Source organism: Galeopterus variegatus, unplaced genomic scaffold (assembly GCF_000696425.1).
Source record: "Galeopterus variegatus unplaced genomic scaffold, G_variegatus-3.0.2 Scaffold1075, whole genome shotgun sequence".
NCBI lineage: Eukaryota > Metazoa > Chordata > Mammalia > Dermoptera > Cynocephalidae > Galeopterus > Galeopterus variegatus.
The window spans coordinates 331,738-351,640 of NW_007727186.1; the positions used below are offsets into that span (position 1 = coordinate 331,738).

The 19,903-nt window shown below is 42.2% G+C and overlaps 1 protein-coding gene across 7 annotated transcripts in view; it reads right to left on the bottom strand.

Annotated features, from left to right (window-relative positions):
* The window catches only part of SFSWAP (splicing factor, suppressor of white-apricot family), an 84,908-nt gene that overhangs the window by 39,455 nt on the left and 25,550 nt on the right, over nt 1-19,903 (bottom strand). For 5 of the 7 annotated variants that reach the window (XM_008574621.1, XM_008574623.1, XM_008574626.1 and 2 more), the window contains 4 exons: nt 5,802-6,093; nt 4,693-4,824; nt 3,817-3,910; nt 2,410-2,581 (listed from right to left, as the gene is read on the bottom strand). In XM_008574621.1, coding sequence (XP_008572843.1) covers nt 2,410-2,581; nt 3,817-3,910; nt 4,693-4,824; nt 5,802-6,093 — 690 coding nt within the window. The remainder of the gene's footprint in view (nt 1-2,409; nt 2,582-3,816; nt 3,911-4,692; nt 4,825-5,801; nt 6,094-19,903) is intronic. The other 2 variants (XM_008574624.1, XM_008574622.1) reach the window with 1 other exon arrangement.

The window sequence follows — 19,903 nt, forward strand, 5'->3', positions numbered from 1 at the left end:
TGCACAATGATTACTTTACTGGTCTTTTCTTCTTATTTTCTCACTAATTTCTGCTTTGATTTTTATTGATTCCCCTTTCCTGCTTTCTTAGATGCATTTTATAGTTTCTTAAGTTTGATGCTTGTTTTGTTTTTATTTTGTTTATCAACTTAAACATATAAGACTATATATTTCCTCTGAATAAAGTTTTACCACATTTGATAAATTTTTGGTGAGTAACATTCCTTCTGTCTTTACTTTCTGCCTCATGATTTCAGAGTGCTGCAAAAGTCTTCCTCCTCCAGCATTCAGATACTTTCATCTAACACTTCAGATGGGCCTTCATTACTGGCATCTAACTTCACAGAGAATGTGCTGTGCTGGTCTGTTTCTTCTCTCCCTTGTAGGAGAGCCTGCCTCTTTCTCTACCTGAATTCTTTTTCTTCCATCTCTATCCTCTTCCTTTGAGATTTGAGAAAAATTTTGAGCTTGTCTTCTCATCCAATCTGATCTTTAGTGTTTTCATCACATCTTAAAATTCAGCAATTTACTTCTAAGCAATCTTTTCCACACATTAGGTTATCAGATGCACTGTTTTTATAGTATTTTCAATTTTGTGCAATACAAATTAGAGATTTAAAAATAGTTCTCCTATTACTTAGGAGTCTGTTTCTGAGACACCACATGCTTGGGAGGCTCCGAGTGTCTTCTTTTGAGCTTCTGAATCTCTATAGGTACAATAACTTTTCTGTTTCTTTACCCTTCCAGAGATAGGCAGGCCTGTGTTTTTCCAGAATTGAGAGCTGGAATGGATTTTGTCAATACCTCAGGCTCAGGTGGAGGCAGAAGGGAAACCTGTGTGTGCTGTCTCACCTGCCAGGTCACAGGACAGCCACGGGGAGTGTGGCTACTGCAGCTGGCGTGGGAGGCCTGCTGCCTTCAGCCCATGACCAGTGGAGGCAGGGGGCAGACCTGGACATTTGGAGTGCTTCCTGGAGATGCTACTGCCTGCTAGATGCTCCCTAGCTTGCTCTAGCCTCCTGTCTGCCCCCTACTTTGGTTGAAAGTGAGCTCCCCTGGGTGTCACTGCCACTGAGTCCCCAGGTGTACTTTTCTTCCCTATGAACTAGATTCCAGGTGGGTTGGCTTACCCTTCTGACATTTGGACAGTACTCCTCTCCCTGGTTTCTAGAGCAGTAACTGTTTTTATCCTCTACTTATTATATTTCTTTGGTTATTTCAATGAGAGTTTGAAGGTGGCCAGGAAAGGTAAGAGATTAAACTCATGTGCTCAGGTAACCTCCTTTTAACTTTTAAACTTTCTAAATAGTAAATTTTCCTAGTCATTCATCCATGTCAATTTGGTGATGCTGAATGACCACCATTCCTATCAAAAAGGCATCTCTATGCAAAGGAAGGTGTTCTCACCATTCCAGACCATCTCCTTCAATGCCGGGTGTCTGCTCTGCTGCTCCTCGTGACTCAAGAGCAATTCTCATGCTCTACTTCTATTTCTGTTACAGCTCCACTCCAGGCCATCAATTCCACCACAAACCTCAGCCTCAATCTCTTCACAAAGTTAACAGTTTGGATAAAGTTATTCTTCTGATCTAAAACCTGTAAGGTGTGCCATCTTCCTAGACAGTCTCAGGGTCTAGTGTGGAAGGCACAGCCCCAACAAGCTGGCCAAGGCTACTTCTCCAGATCAAGTCCCATGTCAACACCCACCTGAGTCACCTGGCTACCAGCTGTCTCTCAACAAGCCATGCAGCTCATATTGCAAGGCCTGGGGCCACAGCCCTCTGCCTCTAGGAATCTGGTTCATCTTTCAATACCCAGCTTAACACCCTGTCTCCAGAAAGGGTGAACCATTCCCACGAGGTTAACTGACCACTTCTTCATGTGTTCTGCCATTCTATTCTTTGCTAATGTGCTTACTCCAGACTTTTCCTTTTCCTGCTTTTTATTATATTGGCTATTACATGTCTGTGTTGTTAGATGAAAATCTCCTTCCAAGAACATAACAAGGTAACTAAAATTGAGTGAGTGGAGTACTGTCTGGTAGAGATTCTCATGGGACCCGCTTTGACAAATAAAATGAATTTCACTGGTATACTAGTTTGCATATAAATGTAGTTTCAGAAGTCTGAGGGGTATGAAACATTATTTGAAAATTTCTAAACATTTCCATTAAATTATTCAGGACAGGCCGTTAAACAAATATATGTCTAAGACTAGCTTATATCCATATGACCACGGTAGGAAAGTAGGACCAAGCGAGAAAGTTTTGTTACAGCAACTTAAAAGAAGCTGCCTATTCCGTCCTGTTCTACAGTTAAAGGTACCTAGTCCTAAGTAATTGAGAATTCTTTTTTTGGTAATTTAAAGTGAAGCCCGCAAGGCCAAGAAGTAACTGCAGCAGCAGCGCACCTTTTACCAGCTTCCCGTCCAGGACGGTTTTACTGGATGCCACCTCCTTCTTCCCGCCTGAGCCTCCTCGTCCTGCCGCCTCAGCAGCGTCTGCAGGCATACCATCCTCTCCAGCATCACTCGGCTCTTCAGAAGCAGATTCTGCAGGACCCTCTTCTGGTGCTGATGCAGCCTAGGGAGATTAAACATTATTATAAATTGTTATGTAAGAAATTATACAGAATTTGTCAAAAAAGATTACACATATATACATGTATTTCACTGGACAACAGCATTTCTACATAACTGTTCAAGTAGCACTAAGGGACATACCTTCAAATTTAGATGCACTATTTTCTGGTGTAATAGAATGAGAGGAGAAGAACGGAAGGAGTCCCTCCCTTCTGGAAGAACACTACACTTCTTATATCTCTAATGCTGTCTTCTGCACCAATCTCCAGTATTTTTTCTTTGGAGACTGATTATGGAGAATACTTTTAGAATATCAAATTATATCCACCACCTACAGATGAGTCACTTTTCTTCAGTTTGAGCAACTGGAGATAAAGGTCTGAAGAAATCTACTGATAAGCAAGGCCTATGTCATCTCTCTACCAAAACAAGCTTTAAAAAGAGTCAGAAGAGAACAGAACTGAGGTTACCAGAGGTGGAAAAGGGAGGAATTGGTAAAGGGCCACGAAAATCGATTACATTGCATAATGAAGATTATACTAATTATGATTTAAACATCATATATTGCACACAAGTATTGATATTCAATGCTGAACCCCACAGATACGTACAACTATGTTCTTATTAAAAAAAAAAAACAACACAAAGAGTCAGACTGTCTGTATAACTGAGAAGAGGAGAGTAAAGGCAGAAAAAGGACAAGGACAAGAAGAAATGCTTCAAGCAGGTGCATGAGAACTATGTGTGGGGACAGTTGCAGAGGGAAGGCCGTGAGGCGGCAGGTAGCCAGCCACGGTCCAGGACACAGGGCTTCCACCATGGACAGTGCCAGGAAGCTCCAGCATGCCCGTGTGACGCACATGTTTATATTTTATGTATTTAAATTTATGTTAGATGTGTTAGCACAACAGAAGTACAATACATGGCTTTCATCAAAAAAGGTTAAAAATAGGAGCTAACTGAAACATTGAATGCTTGAAGAAACAGGATGTTTTTTGTTTGGAACACACTGGACAAATAAATGATCAACAAGCACTATGAATATAAGCCAACAACTCTAAACAGCACATCTCAACTCTGAGAGGTGGGAAAAGTTAAAGACAGCATGCCAGATATACATTAAGAACAAGTGTAGAATCAACAAGACCTTTGGCACATACTGAGAATAAACAGAAAATCATTTCTGTATCTGCAAATCAGACTGCCCTGTCAACAGAGCTTTCCAGAGGTATGTACCTGTGCGCTATCGCCCCCCTCTTTCTGGAGGAAGAACTGCTTTTTGAACTCATAGTAGGCATTGTACTGGTGCCATGGCTGTAGGAACTCAAATCTACAAACAGAAAAAGAAAACCAGTCATTTAAGACAACAAACACATTTCAATAACAACATTTAACTTTTACTGGGTATTACTGGGTACTTACTACAAGCCAGACACTGTTCCAAACACTTTACAATGACTAACTCTTTAATCGCCTCAACAACTTTAAAGTAGCTACCATCATAGCTACCCATTTTACAGATGAGGGAGACTGAGGCACAGGGAAGTTAAATCGCTTGTCCGGGGACACACAGATCACACTGTAAATGCAACTAATGTTTTATGTTTTACTACCTGAGGCATGGAACCTTATTTGATCTAAAAAATAAACAGACAAAATTTGTGACTAAATTTCCAAGACAGATTCTTTTTTTTTTTTTTAAAAGATGACCGGTAAGAGGATCTTAACCCTTGGCTTGGTATTGTCAGCACCACGCTCAGCCAATGAGCAAACCAGCCATCCCTATATAGGATCTGAACCCATGGCCTTGGTGTTATCTGTACCGCACTCTCCCGAGTGAGCCATGGGCCGGCCCCAAGACAGATTCTTGAAAAGCATGAACTCCAGCCTCTTAATTTAAGTAGCTTCAACATTTTTACTTAAAAAAAGACAAGATAAAACAAACAAACAAAAAACAGGTAACCAAAAAAAAAAAAAAGAAAGAAAAAAAAGACCCCAACTAAGCAATTTAACATGATAGTTACAAAATGTATTAAGTAGCTAGATTAAAAAAAAAAAAGCTAAACTAAAATCCCAAATATGTATACTTAACATATATAAAATTCATCTGACCTTTGATCATTCTTGGCACGAACACTGGTCTCAAATTTAAGGCCATTCCTGGCGACGTACTCTGCCAGCTTGTCAATCACGGGCTGAATGTCGGGGGGTGGTGGGATGATGGTGGCCACGGGTGCAAGGGCACTGCAGAGGAAAGCCCTGGTAAACCACCCTCCTGCCATCAGCAGATGCGCCGAGTGCCCTGGCTGCTGGGGCCTTTCACTGCCTTAGCGGTTCATACAAACAACAAATACGGGAAGCTCTTGATCTGAAGGTGCTTGTGCTATAGAAACTAAAGTCAATGCATTTAAACAGGGACCAAAGCATCACGCTACCAATGAAAACGGGGGTTTTACTGAAAAGTGAGACTTGGAGTGATAAAAGCAGGTTCACTTTTTTCTCCTAATTAATATTTCCCTCCAATCACAAGCTAATTCTTACCAATGACCAAGAATTAAGTTGTGTTAATTTTTTTTATTATATTGAAAAAAAAAGTCAGCTTGCATGATTCAATATCCTTTATCTCATATTTGACTTCAGTCAGCATGATCAGAAATTGGGGCATTTTTGCAGAAATATCCTACAGTGTTTCATTAAGTTTTCCAAGAGCCCCTTTAAAACTTGAGGCATTCCAGTCCCGGACAGAGTGCCCATCCTGCCTTCGTCATGATGAGAGCACCCTCAGGGGTACTGGTGCCCTCTCGCTCTCTCTTTTCCACTGGTTAACTGGTATAACTGCCAGACCCCATCTGCCCAGGGCTTATGAGAGACTCAGAAGCACCCCAGTATCACCCTTGCCAACTTTATGAAAGCCTGTATGTTTTGCAAACAAGCACAGTTTTGCCTCCCATGATTCTGCCTGGCACTGTAGCCCAACTGAGATGCTGACACGATGCACAAGAAGAGATGCTGGAGCTGAGGGGCAGGTGTGGGACATTAAAGGAGAATTAAATTTTAAAAGTGGTTAGACTTCACAGCTAAAAATCTTTATATTATGACAATTTCTGTTTTCCTGTCAAGTGTGTAACTTGGGGATCTGGATTATAACTACTTAGATAACGGAGACCCCTGCATGTAATGTAGTCAAGCTCATAAACCCCAGCTGGAGAACACAGATGTACCAGGTGACTCGTGCAGAGCAGTGCACAGCAAACTCAAGCAGGCAGGCACACCTTGTGGTGGTGGTGGTGGAGGTTGCCCCGCTGCTGGATTCGGCTGTGGTTGGGGGAGGCGGTGGCGTGGTCCCAGGAGGTGGTGGGGCAGTGGTCGTTGCTCCAGGGGAGCTGGACACAGTAACACCAGCAGGAAGGGTGCTGTAGTAAGTGGCCACGTCGATTCCCGGAGGGGGAGGTGCCAGACAGTAGGTGCCATCTGGTAACATGTAATAGCTGTAATACATGGCTGCCACTGTTGCTGTTAAGAGACACATTTTGGGGGAGTGAGTGTGGCAGATGACAGGCTAGTCTGTAACAGTCTATGCCTTACTCCTTACTAAATACAATGTCACTCTGTCCATTTTTTTTTGGTTGCTGGCTAGTATAGGGGATCCAAACCCTTGACCTTGGTGTTACAAATACTGTGCTCTAACCAAAGGACACTCTGTCCATTTTTAACCACATTGTTTTCTGCATTTCTCTGATCCAAGAAAAGCTGACTGTGTGATATGCAATTGAGAAGAACTGGGTGAAGCCAAGACACATACCCAGGGACAAAAAGAAAGGTAAATGGGCATGAGGACATTCAAGGCCACCAAGCGTTAACTTTTTCTAGACAGGTTAATGTTTTCCCTAACTTCAGAATGTGCAGATTGGGAAAAGGTCCCCTCTCTAGAAGTAACTAGTTAGTTATTCTTTTCTTATGTGGCCTGCCAAGATAATCTACGCTTATAAAAGCACACATGTGAATGAATACTGCTGGCTCTTCCCCCACAGTGACATCAATGCTTGTTCATTTAAGTATTCGTCCTGGAAACCATCTCATCTATATAACTGCATTACTTTTCTCAACCACTGCATTCCTCCCACCCCACCCTGCAATACACAAATGTACTGAAATTTATTTATAAAGTCTTGATGGGCGCTGAGGTTGTTCCTGAACTTTTCCATTATAAACAGGGATGTACAATAGCTTCCTACATATTTTGTACACATATGCAAATATCTGTAGGATAGCAGCCACTGTTTTAACAATTAAAAAATCCTGTAGGTTTATCCATTTTTTTTTTTTGAAAAACGTTCCAAACCAGCACAAATCACAGAAGATTCAATGATATAATTAAGGGTGTTTATTTCTAATCCTGTTGTAGATAAGCAAATGGTTCTGACTACATTCTTTCTAGGGGATGACAAAAAGATTTTTCTAATTAAGGAATTTTATTTTCATTTTCAATTAATTCACTTTAAAAATAATAACATTTACAAACACTGACAACTTTACATTAACTATGGTTTCCAGTAACGTACGCTACGCAGTGAAAATTATCACAGACATAGCAATTCAAAATTTCTCTGTAACAGCTAGATTACACCCTTTCCATCTTAAGGCTGGAAAGACTATATACTTCACATGTGCTACAGGCATATTCGCAGGTGCTAATGGCTTACTTTTTATTAATTACACACATACCAGCTTCCCAACTGTCATTCCCTAGTTCAATGTTACACAGGAACAGCAATATTCTAAAATTTCAAGATAAGGTAAGTGGCCTCAGGAACGGCAATATTCTAAATTTTCAAAATAAGGTCAGTGGCCTCAACATACTCTCTACATCACTTCAACACAGAAACATTCAGATATCACTTCCGAAGAAAGGCTGAATGGAGATGAGCCCATGGGATGTAAGCAGGGAGGAGGGGCTCCTTTAAGGGCAGAGATCTGTGCTGACTACCTCTGCAAGCACAGCACTGAGTACACAGATTTGTCTGATGGACAAACTGATACTATGGCTCAAACATAGGCTTTTCCTATCAAAATCAGGCATTCAAATATAAGCACATGCTTCCGTAAGATCTAACAGTATCCTTGAAAGAATGGAATTACCATTCCCACCACTTCCTCTTGGAACAATCAAGCTACTATCGATCCTCCTTTTCAGCCCTGGGCGAAGCCACCACTGAAGTGGAGGAAGTGGCTCTGGCCTCCTGCAGGGAGCACCCACAATGTGCTCTGTGTCTCTGGGAGGGTGGGGTGAGCCAGACTGAACTGACCCCTCTGCTGACTGGTTACCGCTGGGTCCCAAGCCTCACATCTAAGCAGGAAGGACAAAAACCCCACATCCTGTCCTGGACAGTCTCTTGCTGAAAAAGAAGCCCAAGTACATTTTAAATTGAAGCCACAACAAGACATTTGAATTCATAAAAGCCAACAAAACAGATTATAATTGTTTCAACTAATAGTATATATTACACAGCTGCAAAATAATGCATTCCTTATGTAACTGCATACAAATGCAATGACACTTGAATAGAATAAAAGTGAATAAACTGCTTTCAAAATTGAGTACTGTTCCTTTGAAAGCACTAATACGCAGACTATCAGTCTATATGACCTTCCTGAACCTCCCATCATGTTAAATTAAAACAAAGAGTTAAAAAACGGCAGTGCTGGCAAGATGGCAGACTAACATAGCCCCAAAACTTACCCACTACGAACATCTAAAAATGGCTAAAATGTAATGAAAAGTTTAAAATGCACACCTGAGCTTGCAAAAAGAAAAAGGAGCCCATCTCTGGGTATGAAAATAAGACAAACCCCTAAACCTGAAAACACCTCTTGAGACAAATCCCAGGCAGGACCCACATTTTACTGCAGAGGTTCCTACACTCAAATTGGCCCCAGGTGGGCACATCCAGACCAGGAAACTCTCACAGAACAGGAGAGTCAACAGGAACAGGAAAGCCAAGTGGAAAGGACGTCTGCAGCTCCCATGAGATGGTCTGCTGCCGCCCTGCCCTTCTGTGATTTCTCACCAACACACCTTGTGATTCTTTCCAACCAGATTTTAATTAAATTTGAAAATCTGCATATATCTCATGATGACCCTGAGAGGCAAAGCGTGCACTGCTTGTGAGATGGGAATGCTAATTTGCTGCGGACATGTCCACGTGCCACGTGCTCTCAGTGCTCCCAGCAGCAGCTTATGGGTTTCTCCACGTTGCTCTCGGGCTGCCTTGCCCAGATTCTCATTTGGTAGAACATCAGGATGTGAACATCTTAGGGAGGAGGTCGGATCATCTTTCTCCCACAGACACCAAGGTCCAGAGAAGGGGTGTGGCAGGGATAGGGCACCCAAGAGCAGCCCAGGGCCGTGCCTCTCGACACGCTTCTGCCTGTTGGCTCTGCCACTGACAGCAGGGCAGAGCTCCTTGGTTCTGTTATCCTCAGGTTTCTGTCCTGGGCACAGCCACTCAGTGTCTCTGCGCACGATGCCCCTATTAAGTTTACCTACAGTCACCTCTCAGGAAGCCTCCAGCCCCCAGGCAGAACCAGGAGGCCCTTGGTCTGTGCTCAAGTGAGACCCTGTGCACATAACCCTGTGGCAATTCCCTGCAACAGGAGGGCTGCAGGCCCAGCTACTGCCCCAAGGGCTCCACACCAAAAAAACAATGACTACAAAACCTCAGCAGCGTGTACAGCTCCTGGTATGCAGCAGGCACTTGATATGCACTCAGTGAGTAGGTCCATGCCAGCTGACTTCTAAACATGTTAGTGGTGACATTATCCTCATTTATGGGGTGCCTTGAGGACAGGAGCCCCATATGGCAAGAGACCTGCAGCTCATGAAACCCTTCAAACTGACTGCACACTAACTACAGGATACCGGTTATCATGTATATAGCACCATGCAGCGATTCTCATAAACAGTAAAGCTTGAAAATTGCTGGACTCTCATACCAGAACAAGGTAAGAACTAAAGTAAAATCTACAAGCAGAGGTCTGGGCAGTCAGAAGCCATGTCAGCTTCATGGAAACTGTCCCATCCCTAGTCATGAATGGGGGCAGTGCACACAATCCCAAGGGGTTCCTGCTGTTCGTTCTAATGGCAGGCTGCCATGACATAATTAATATACCTTATTAGGTTTGTTGTTGCTCTCAGGGTTTTATATTGAATTTTCTAAGAAGGGACTGGGTTTCAAAGTAAGTTTAATGCTAATGTGATGCTTCTCTAATAAGTAAACATCATGAGTACCCTAAAAGCCTACTCCAAATAAATCTAAGAGAAAAATTCTAATGGATACCTACAGTTCCTAAAGGCAAGCATAGTAGTATGGAAAAATCAACCTGCTTAAATTCGTAAGGCTCATTCTTAAGCACTTCTTCCCCAGTATTGTGAGTGCTCTGAAACATACAGAGTTACATAACACAAGGTCAGAGAAATCTGCCTAATTATTTCCAGAGCCCCTCTATTCAACTGGCTTCTTGCAAAAATCAGAGCCAGTTTACTGATATTTCTGTGTGATCTTAATCTTGTATAAGCGAGATTAATTTACAGAATTAATCTGTAAGAATGAAATCCAGCATTGAAGGGGTTCTTAGAGATTAGAGACCCAGTGAACAATCTCCTTTCAGAAGAGTCAATGCAGGGAAGATAAGCAACACGTTTGTATTAAGAATGAAAGCAGCTTTATGGGGTCATATGGAGAAAAATATGCATATTCTTAAAAGACACACCTATTTTATTAATAAAAACACGTAAAAAAGATGGTGCTGTGTTTTGGCCGCTCGGGTGTTACTAGGCAGCTTCTCAGCTCCCCACCCTCTGGGTGCCTGCAGCCTGGCGCAGGGTCTCTGATTGCCCCCATCAATGGCCGTGCCTCTTGGTCTGCTTTTCTGGGACTTTTCTAAGTTCAAGAGCTTTAAATTCCATTTACACTTGATGATTGCAGAATTCATACCTCCAGCCCTGAGGGGAACTTGTACATTAACTGCCTGCTCAACACTCCCACTCGGGCAACTCATACATATTTCAACTGAACATGTCCAAAGCAGAATCCCTGATCTTCCCCCGACCCCCATAGTCCCACCTAGGATGTGGCCATGATGCTCGTCCTTCCTGTTTGTTGGGCCAAAGTCTAAGTCAGCCTGAGCCCTGTGTTTTCACTTGGACCCCACAGCCACCCCTGTGAGCCCAGCCCCACAGCTCTAGCACCTCCTAACTACTCTGCTAGGCTCTGCTCCTGCCCACACAGCTACATCACTCCCATGACTGAAACCTCCCAGGGTGTCCTCTCTTAACCAGGGCCACACAAGTTCCTCATCTGGGAGGCCCTCCTGTGTGATCTTGACTGTCTGCTTCTCCCACCTCATGTCCCGCTGCTGTCCCGTCCCCCTACTCCATGCAGGCCTCTGTGATAACTGCAGGGCTCACCCCGGATTTCCTCAGGTCTCTGGTCACAATTGTAAGACCAACCAACAACCATAGCCACCACCAACAAAATACAGGAAAACACAACACAGGAAAGCAATATAGAGAAGCTGCAGGAAAACACTGGGCTGCAGGCTAAGAACACGGCCATTCCAGACTGGGGCAGGGGACAGAGGAATCCAACTACAAATGTCACTAAAACACAGACTGCAAGTGCAGTGAATAATGTACTACCGGCATCATTAAAAAGAGTCCACGCTATTCAATAGCTCTGCAAATAGTAAGCTAGGAATTAAAAACAGTTCTATCTGGCTGATGGCCCCTAGCACCTTGACTGCTGGGGCTCCTTGACCATAGGTCATGAAAGATAGGTCCAAAATTTCACACACAAACTGGTACAGAAGCTTGATAAATAAGCTATTTCTGCATTTTTCTCTTTTGAATTTTGATTATAAGATAGAGGTTTAAATATATTAATGTTACAAAGGAATCAAAAGAGAAATTAAACATGTACTATGTATAGATTTCAGGCTGTAAGAGGTGGCCTAGTGGGGACATAGGTGAGCTAAGTTTATCATGACAGGAAGACAACAGAGAAAACCTAAAGTTGATAAATCTAGAAAGAGTGGTATAAGGTATTACAGGTATGGAGGTCATCACTCAAAATTCAAAGATAAAACAGTTAAAAGTAAATGCCTGTGAATCGAGTTTAGAAGTGAGGAGGGTTGGGTCAGATGAATACTCTTCATTAAAAAGCACTTATTATCTGACCTTTAAGGTATATACAAGAATATGTATTACCACGATAAAAATAAAATTTTAAAATATCTTAAGTATAATCAACAATGAGTATGACAGCCTGTTTATCATATTTTTGAGCTCAGAGAAAAGAGTTAAGAGAAAAAACATTATCCATGCTCCCTTTCAATATATTATTTTGGTCTGTCTGTCCCTTCATCTGTCCAGTCAATATTTACTAAACATGAACCTGTGTCTGAAGGTGACCTAGGGAACCCATCAGTACACACAACAGACAAGGGTTGCCCTCCCAGGGCTTCTAAACTGCAAGTGAGAGTAATGGTAAGTTAACCAATTAGTAAACCAAGCAAGTTCAAGTCCTGATGATGGCTATGAAGACAACGAAATAGGGACTTGGGGAAAGAATTTCTAGACGGTGTGGCCAGGGAGGGGCTGGCCTGAACAATGACAGGACTAGGGGGAGAGCACTGAAGGCAAATGAAGAGCCAATGCAAAGGTCCTGTGGTCAGAGCCACCCCCCCGTCCCTCCAGCAGACTTTGGGACAGGAAGAGCAGAGAGAGGTGGAAAGCGGGAGGTGAGTTCCAAGTGACTGTGCAGAGCCAAATGGCCTCAGGAAGGGCTCTGGGATTTAAATGGGATGCGAAGCCACTAGAGGATTTTGAGTAGCAACGTGAGATGGGATTCAGTTTTTAAGATCATGCTGGCTGCTGGAGGAAGCGTGGCTGTAAGGAGGCAACACCAAGAATTTGAGAGGTTGTAGCAGGAGGCAAGGCCAGACCGATGGTGGCTGAGACATGGAGTAGAGGTGAGATGTGCCAGATTCAGGACAGTCCTAAACAAGGTCCCAAAGGACATGCAGCTAGACTGTCCCTGGGGGGAGGCACAGAAGATATGGGCAACCCTTGAAGCTTTGGCCCAAATAACTGAGATGGGGAAGAGCAGGGAGGTTTAGAGTCCTGCTTTGGGAGCCTTAAATTTAAGATGCCTATGACACATCCAAGGGGTGATGGCAAGAAGGCAGTGAGTACCCAGGGCGGGAGACACAGATTTGTATCAACAAGACGTATGAATGTTTCCTACGAAAACAAATAATATACGGTAAAAACTGAGTTCTTAACAAAACAGATCTTTGCTGTAAGTTTAAAGTTGTACGGCTATCACATAAAAAGGAGTAAATAATAAGAAAAAAACAAATGTCCATAAAATTTTGATGAAATTAAAAATACAATAAAAGTGACAGACTATAGTTTTCTGCTAATATAGGTTTACTAATGAGAAGAATGGAATTCTTTTATCAGGGATAACATATCACTTAACTAGCGTTCCCCGTCATCTAACTGACTGCAAAAGTTGGTCTGTAAAACCCATTCTTAGCCCCACCGGTCATATGACATGGGCAGTGGGCCAGATTTGGCTTTCCATGGGACTGCATGCAGTTCATCAACCCCCTGGACAAAGTGCTGCATGCCTGGCATTTTCTATTTAACCCAAAGTCAAAACACCTATTTTCCTCCCACAAACTGGAGTTTTTGTTGTTAAATGTCAATTTTTTCTAAAAAAAAGTTTGAAATGCTTTTACAATTTGGGTATTTGAAAATTTCAAAAATATTTCCAAAAGCATGGAAAAGTCATAGGAGTATAAAATCTGTCCTTAATCTCACAATCATTTTGATTTTCCTGTATTCCCTTCCATTCTTGTCCACATTTATACTGATTTCTCAAGACGCAAAGTGGATTATATCGAGAGGAAGATAGACTCACATGGGACCTACTCTCCAATGCAGGCCAATGGTCAACCAATAAATACACTGATCTGCAATACTATGCACTGAACGTGCAATATGTAGCAAATTTCCCAAACCACAATTTATGTCCATTTATTTCTATTTAGCGTTCAAGCCAGATTCTAGGAGGAAGCCAACAAGTGGCAGACTTTATTGCAAACAGTTCTGGGAACTGCTCACCCTGAAGGTCCACAGCCTGATCTGTTGCCAAGAGCTGCCACTTCCCACAGATTTATTTGACTGGAAGACCAATATCAGAATGGATTATTTTCATGGTAATTCTACCATTTAATGTAAAATTCTACAACGCTACCCTTTTTGCTGAAAATAAACCTTACTAAAGGTTTTATTATCATCTGAAGACTCAGATCCCTGAAACAGGTATTAATTTTTGGGCCCTTCAGACTATAGCAGCCTGCTTGATTTAAGAATTTTATTCTGCCTGCTGTTAGCTATGCTTTCTTCACATTTAAGACCTGTACCACAGGAGGCGTCAAAATTATATGAGTTTAGATATTAGGCACCAACAACACAATTCAATAATAATTGCTATTATTACCAAATTCTGTATTTTAAAGGGTGAGGAAAGTGCCTAACAATCCCAAGGGATGTTAGGAGCCTTCAAAGTCCTCTAGAATGAGAATGAGAGAAAACAGCTGAGAAGTTCTCTCTCTCTCTTTTTAAGTTTCTCTTTTCTACTCAATTATCTCCATTCTCAAGACATCTGGCCTCACCTCCTGGACTCAGGTAATTTTCAAAATTCCTAAAAGATCCCTTCTGGCCATCATTTCTTTTAGGCAGGGTAGTTATCTACTAGCTCTATAATATAAAATCCTGAATTGCAAGGAAAAAAAAAAAAGTCAAACCAAAAACTCAAGATGCAACATCCACAGTTTTTAAGTAAAAAAAAAGCTACTGCCTTTTCTATCCCCCCCCAACACTTAAAAAGCTCATCATACACTGTGTGATCTACTTGGCTCATCATACACTGTGTCTCAACAATTTCTGACTTAGATAAAGCCTTGAGACCACCCCAGCACAACAGAGAATGACTATCAGCGGTCTATTAATGAGCTTGCACATGTCAAAGCATATTTGAGAAAACAAAAGCTTAACATGTAGTCCACCACAATCACACTGGATTTTATTTGCTTTGCTGTAACCTCCAGACAACCCAGTATCTTAAAAAAATTCCCCACACAAAAGGAACCTTGTTTTGACATCACCAAATGGGAATAGGAAAATCTGAATGGTTTCTGTAGTGCTGCAAGAATATTACATTTGTAAAGTTGGGAAACTACCAAAATGACTCAGGTTTAGACATATGAACATGTTACTCTGTAATTTTAGCCCAACGTATTTAAAAGTCATTGCTCTCTCTGGCAAATGAAATTTTCCTCTAGAAAAGCATCTGCAAACATACCTTAAAATCTTCATCACTGACCCTCAAGTAAAAAGTTTTGAATTTTTAATACCATATTGAGGTTTTAGAGACTTTTTACATAAAAATAGCTGCTAGAGCGTTCTGGGTAAAGACAGCAAGCGGCTAAAGTGGGACCTGAACCCCACCATGGAGAAATGCAGGCAGAAGCCCCACAGCCTGTGGGGAACCCTGGCAGTGCAGGGAAGGGGGCTTGAGGATGTGGGCCCTGATGAGGGAAGGAAATTCTCTCTGGGACATTTTTAGGGTTTCACAGAAGGCCACACTTGGAAGAGAAGACAAAGGAGCTGGAAGGAGGGGAGCAGTATGGGAATGAAGAGGCATGCGACTCTGGGAATGCACTCCAGCAAAAGAAATGGAAGGAAGGAGCGTGGCATGCGAACGGCAGGAAATATGACCCAAGGCACCTCTGAGCTTTCTGAGCCACAGATGAATCTGGGATGACAGGAATTCAATAAAGCACAAAGAGAAGGAAAAATAACCAAATGAGATAAAAAAGAATGCTGCCAAGCAGGGGTTAGCAAATGGGCTTGCTCCTGTCTTGTAAGCCCATAATGCAGAATGGCTTTTGTGTTTTTAAACGGTTGAGGAAAAAAAACAAACAAAAAAATAATATTTCATGATGCAAAAATTACATGAAACTCAAATTTTGGTGTCTACGGATTAGGTCTAAATGGCGCCCACCATGCACGCTTGCCTAGGGGCGAGCTGTAGCTGCTTTCATGCCACAGAGAGAGCTGGGCAGCTGCAACTGAGACCACACGGCCCACAAAGTCAAGAAGACTTATTACCTGGACCTTTACAGAAAGTTTGCAGCTCCTTGCTATAGTGCTCAGAAAACAAGCTGAGGGGCCGGCCCGGTGGCACACTGGAGAGTGCGCCGCTTGGGAGCGCGGCGGCACTCCCGCTGAGGGTTCGGATCCCATGTGGAGACCGGTTCCCACTCACTGGCTGAGTGCGGTGCGGGCGCAACGCTGAGGGCTGCGATCCCGTTGCCGGTCAGTAAAAAAGACAAAAAAGGAAAGAAAAAAAAAAAAAAAAAGAAAACAAGCTGAGGACCCAGATACCACTTTAGAGAACCAATAAAATGTAAACTGTAGGGCCGGCCCGGTGGCGCACTGCTACAGTGTGCCGCTTGGGAGCGTGGCGGCGCTCCCGCCGAGGGGTTGGATCCCACATACAGACCGGCCGCTCACTGGCTGAGCGAGGTGCGGGCGCAACACCGAGGGCTGCGATCCTGTTGCCGGTCCCGGTCCGGTACGGGCACGACACTGAGGGTTGCGATCCATTGCCGGTCACGAAAAAAGACAAAAAGGAAAAAAAAAATGTAAGCTGTAAGAAATACAATAGACAGGGTTAAAAAAAAAAAATCAAGTCCCCAACACAGAAGATGGGCAAAATCATGCTGAATGCCGAAGAGAAACACAGACTAAAGCAAGAAAGGGAAAATGACAGACTCAGAATAAAATGATGATCCAAAATAAAGAAACTGACTGGCCAGTTAGCTCAGCTGGTTAGAGCACGGTGCTGATAACACCGAGGTCCAGAGTCCAATCCCTGTATCGGCCAGTTGCCTAAACAAAACAAAACAAAAACGGCCAAGAGATGAATCAAATGAACTCAAATGGAGAAGCTGTGGTGGAAAAACTAATCCACTCAACCACAGAGCTAAGACTAAGCAACTAGGGAATTATAGTTACAGAACAGAACATAAATATTCTTTATAGACTCATAAAAATAATGCTTCTAACAAAAATCAGGAATTAGGGGAGGAGTGAGAGTATTTTATGAGGACTAATTTCCTCTAGTTTCAAAATAATGGTGAAGATAAAAAACATACAGCTTTAAAAAAAATCTACAATCACAATTTCTCAATGTTCTCCTAATCTTTTTTTCTTAACCCAGTAAATAGTTCTTTCAGAACTGAATTCTTGAGGTATGGAAGAAACTTATATCTGAAGTTGAGCAATTACTTCACCTTGATTTTAGATCATAGGTTCTTCTGTTAAATTCAAGTAAAATAAAGTTTATTTCTGTTTTAACATAAGTATTTCTACAGACACAACCAATGTTTAATCCGCGTCTCTGCCTGAAGATGATCTTTGTACTCCACAGATATGAGCTTCTTTCTTTTCCTTGGTATTTACCATGACTACCTCAGTCTTTCCCACTGTGTCAGTGAGGTTCACTAATATTAGTAATGCTATTTCTGGATGGTGGAATCTTGGGTAATTTTTTTTCTTTCTTCCTTTTACCTTTCTTGACTTACAATAAAACCATTTTTAAAAAAGGGTTTGGAAAATAAGTAAAGCACTTCAAGATGATGATTTGTAGAAAAAAAGAAAACATCATAAACAACAGCAAAAGCATGTTTAAAAAATTGGGGTAGAAGAAAATATCTAGTCTAGCCACATGGTTTAACTTCACTTAAGCTATTTATAGAATAAAACATTAAGGAAGCTGGCATTTAAAAAAACCCATAGGCTATAATAGTGGACAGTATTTCAGAATTGCCTCCTGCATAATTTTATTATCCTCTTCTGTAAGGAAAGCTGAATAGCAGAAGGCAACTAAGTAATAACAAAAAACAAAGAGCATGAAAAACAGTTGTCAGGCTGATAAATGAAAAATATTGTAGTTTTACACATCTATATTTAAAGAACTTCTAGAAAAAAATCTTTTTTTTTTTCTTCCTTTTTTTGTCTTTTTTCGTGACCGGCAACGGGATCGCAACCCTCTGTGTTGCGCCCGCACCTCGCTCAGCCAGTGAGCGGCCGGTCTGTATGTGGGATCCGAACCCTCGGCGGGAGCATCGCCGCACTCCCAAGCGGCGCACTGTAGCAGTGCGCCACAGGGCCGGCCCCTAGAAAAAAAAAATCTTTAAAAATAAAAATAGATGCTTCTTCCTAGGCTGCCAAAATCTAGGAAAATCTGTCAGTAGAAAGCAAATAAGGATGGACTGAGTATATCCTGTGGTGATTATTAATACAAGTAATATAAATGGAGATGGAAAACCTCAGTGACTCCAGCCACCCCCAATGAGTCATAGCAGTGCCAGGTACTGCAAATCTTTGTGAGGAAAAATGGTGTTACAGGGGCTGCTGCAGCCTAAACGAAATACACTAAGCTGATGAAACATTCTTGAAACTGCAAGTTAAAATCACAGACTGGTAAAGAATTAATTCAGTACACTAGTTTAGTCTCAAAATAAACATCACATAAGTCTGCATGGTTTCTGAGAAGGTAATAAGCCATTGTAAAAAACATGAGCAGCACAAACGGGCAGGTGAATTCAGGCACTCCCCTCAAGTCCAACCTGATTCTTGCAGCTCCTCCTCTCTGAGCTGACCAAGGGTGTAAGTTTCGTCCCTGTCCTTTTAGACACTGACACAGAAGCCTAGGTACAGATGTTTCCCTCCACTTCTAACTTGGACACAGCCAGCTTCACATTGGCCCTCCTCTTCTGCACCCTGCCAGTTTCCTCACGCCTGGCCAGCATCCCAGCAGCCCACTGGAGTGTGCCCGGTCCTGGTTCCACACATCCTCTTCTGAGGACAAGAGGCCATCTTGGTCCTTTGTGACTACTAAAAACCTTACTTACAATGACATTCTTGTAGCCATACTTTTCACACATATTTGTGGATTCAGGCTGAAATCTGGGTCAAAAGCAGGTGCATTTTAAGTTCTGGTATATTCTGCCAGTATGCCCTCCACATCAGTTGTACAAATCTGCACTCCCACTGATAATGCATGACTGCCTGTCAACCTTCTCCTTCTCTGCTTAAGTGACAGCCTAAAAATGGCATTTCACGTAGACTTCGCCTGCATTTCTTTTATTTATTCTCTACTCTTAACATACCCAAACTTGTATATATGAAATAATGTTTCATCAGCCTGGGATTCTCAATTCTATCCTGAGACATGTAATTGCAGAGTGTTCTTGTGTGTCTGTGAGTGTAGCCCTTGCTGCTATAACACGGAGCCTCATATTCCTAACACACTTGTGCAGTTGGGTTTAAATGAAGCCTTGGAATTGCATCTTCTATGGAGGTTGGGCTCTAAAGTCACAAGATATGACACCATTTGAGTGGGTAGGGAGGGTAAACCTTTAAAAAATGTATGGCCATTTTTACCTATGTGAATTATTCATACTGGAGTTCATCCTCCCCTCCCCACTGCCATTTGATTATAAAAGCTGTTTATACATTAAAGACATTTTCGTTCTGCTTTCTCAATGGTTTTATTTTTTCCATTAGTTGAATATATTATAAAGTCTGTTAGTTTAAAATAGATGATTCTTCATCCTGCTGAACTATCCTCACTTTCCCAAGAATTTCCTCAACTGGCATCTACATCTGGAAGTGATTTTGCTGTTGGACAAAAGCGAAGCTCTAATGTGATGTTTTCCAAATAGCTTTTCCTGATGCCTCCTTCTGTAAGACACCCCTTCCTTGTCAGTTTGCTGCTTCCTCTTCGAAGTACTTGTTTTCACTTGGGTCTGCCTCCAGGGTGCTCACTCGTTCCTTCCCTGGCAGAGCTTCCTGATTGCTGTGCTCACACCATCTCGTCCTGAGCACAAGGCCAAGCTCACCTTGCTGGGTGAGCCAGGGCCACAGCACATACCAGGGAAGAGCAGGCTCCTGTTTAGAAGGCTGGGCCTTTTTGCTTTTAGAAGTAGTATTTTTCTCTTAAAAAACTTTTCCCAGCTAAACTTATTGCAATTATGTATTTAATTAAAATTTATGTGAACAAAATTTGAGTAAGAGAATTATTGTTTCTGTGAAAATGAAGCTGAATGCTTTGGAGAGATCGGATAAAAGGCCAAATGCTTAAAAAAACTGTAGTGCAACTAGAGAAGGGAGATATCACTGCAC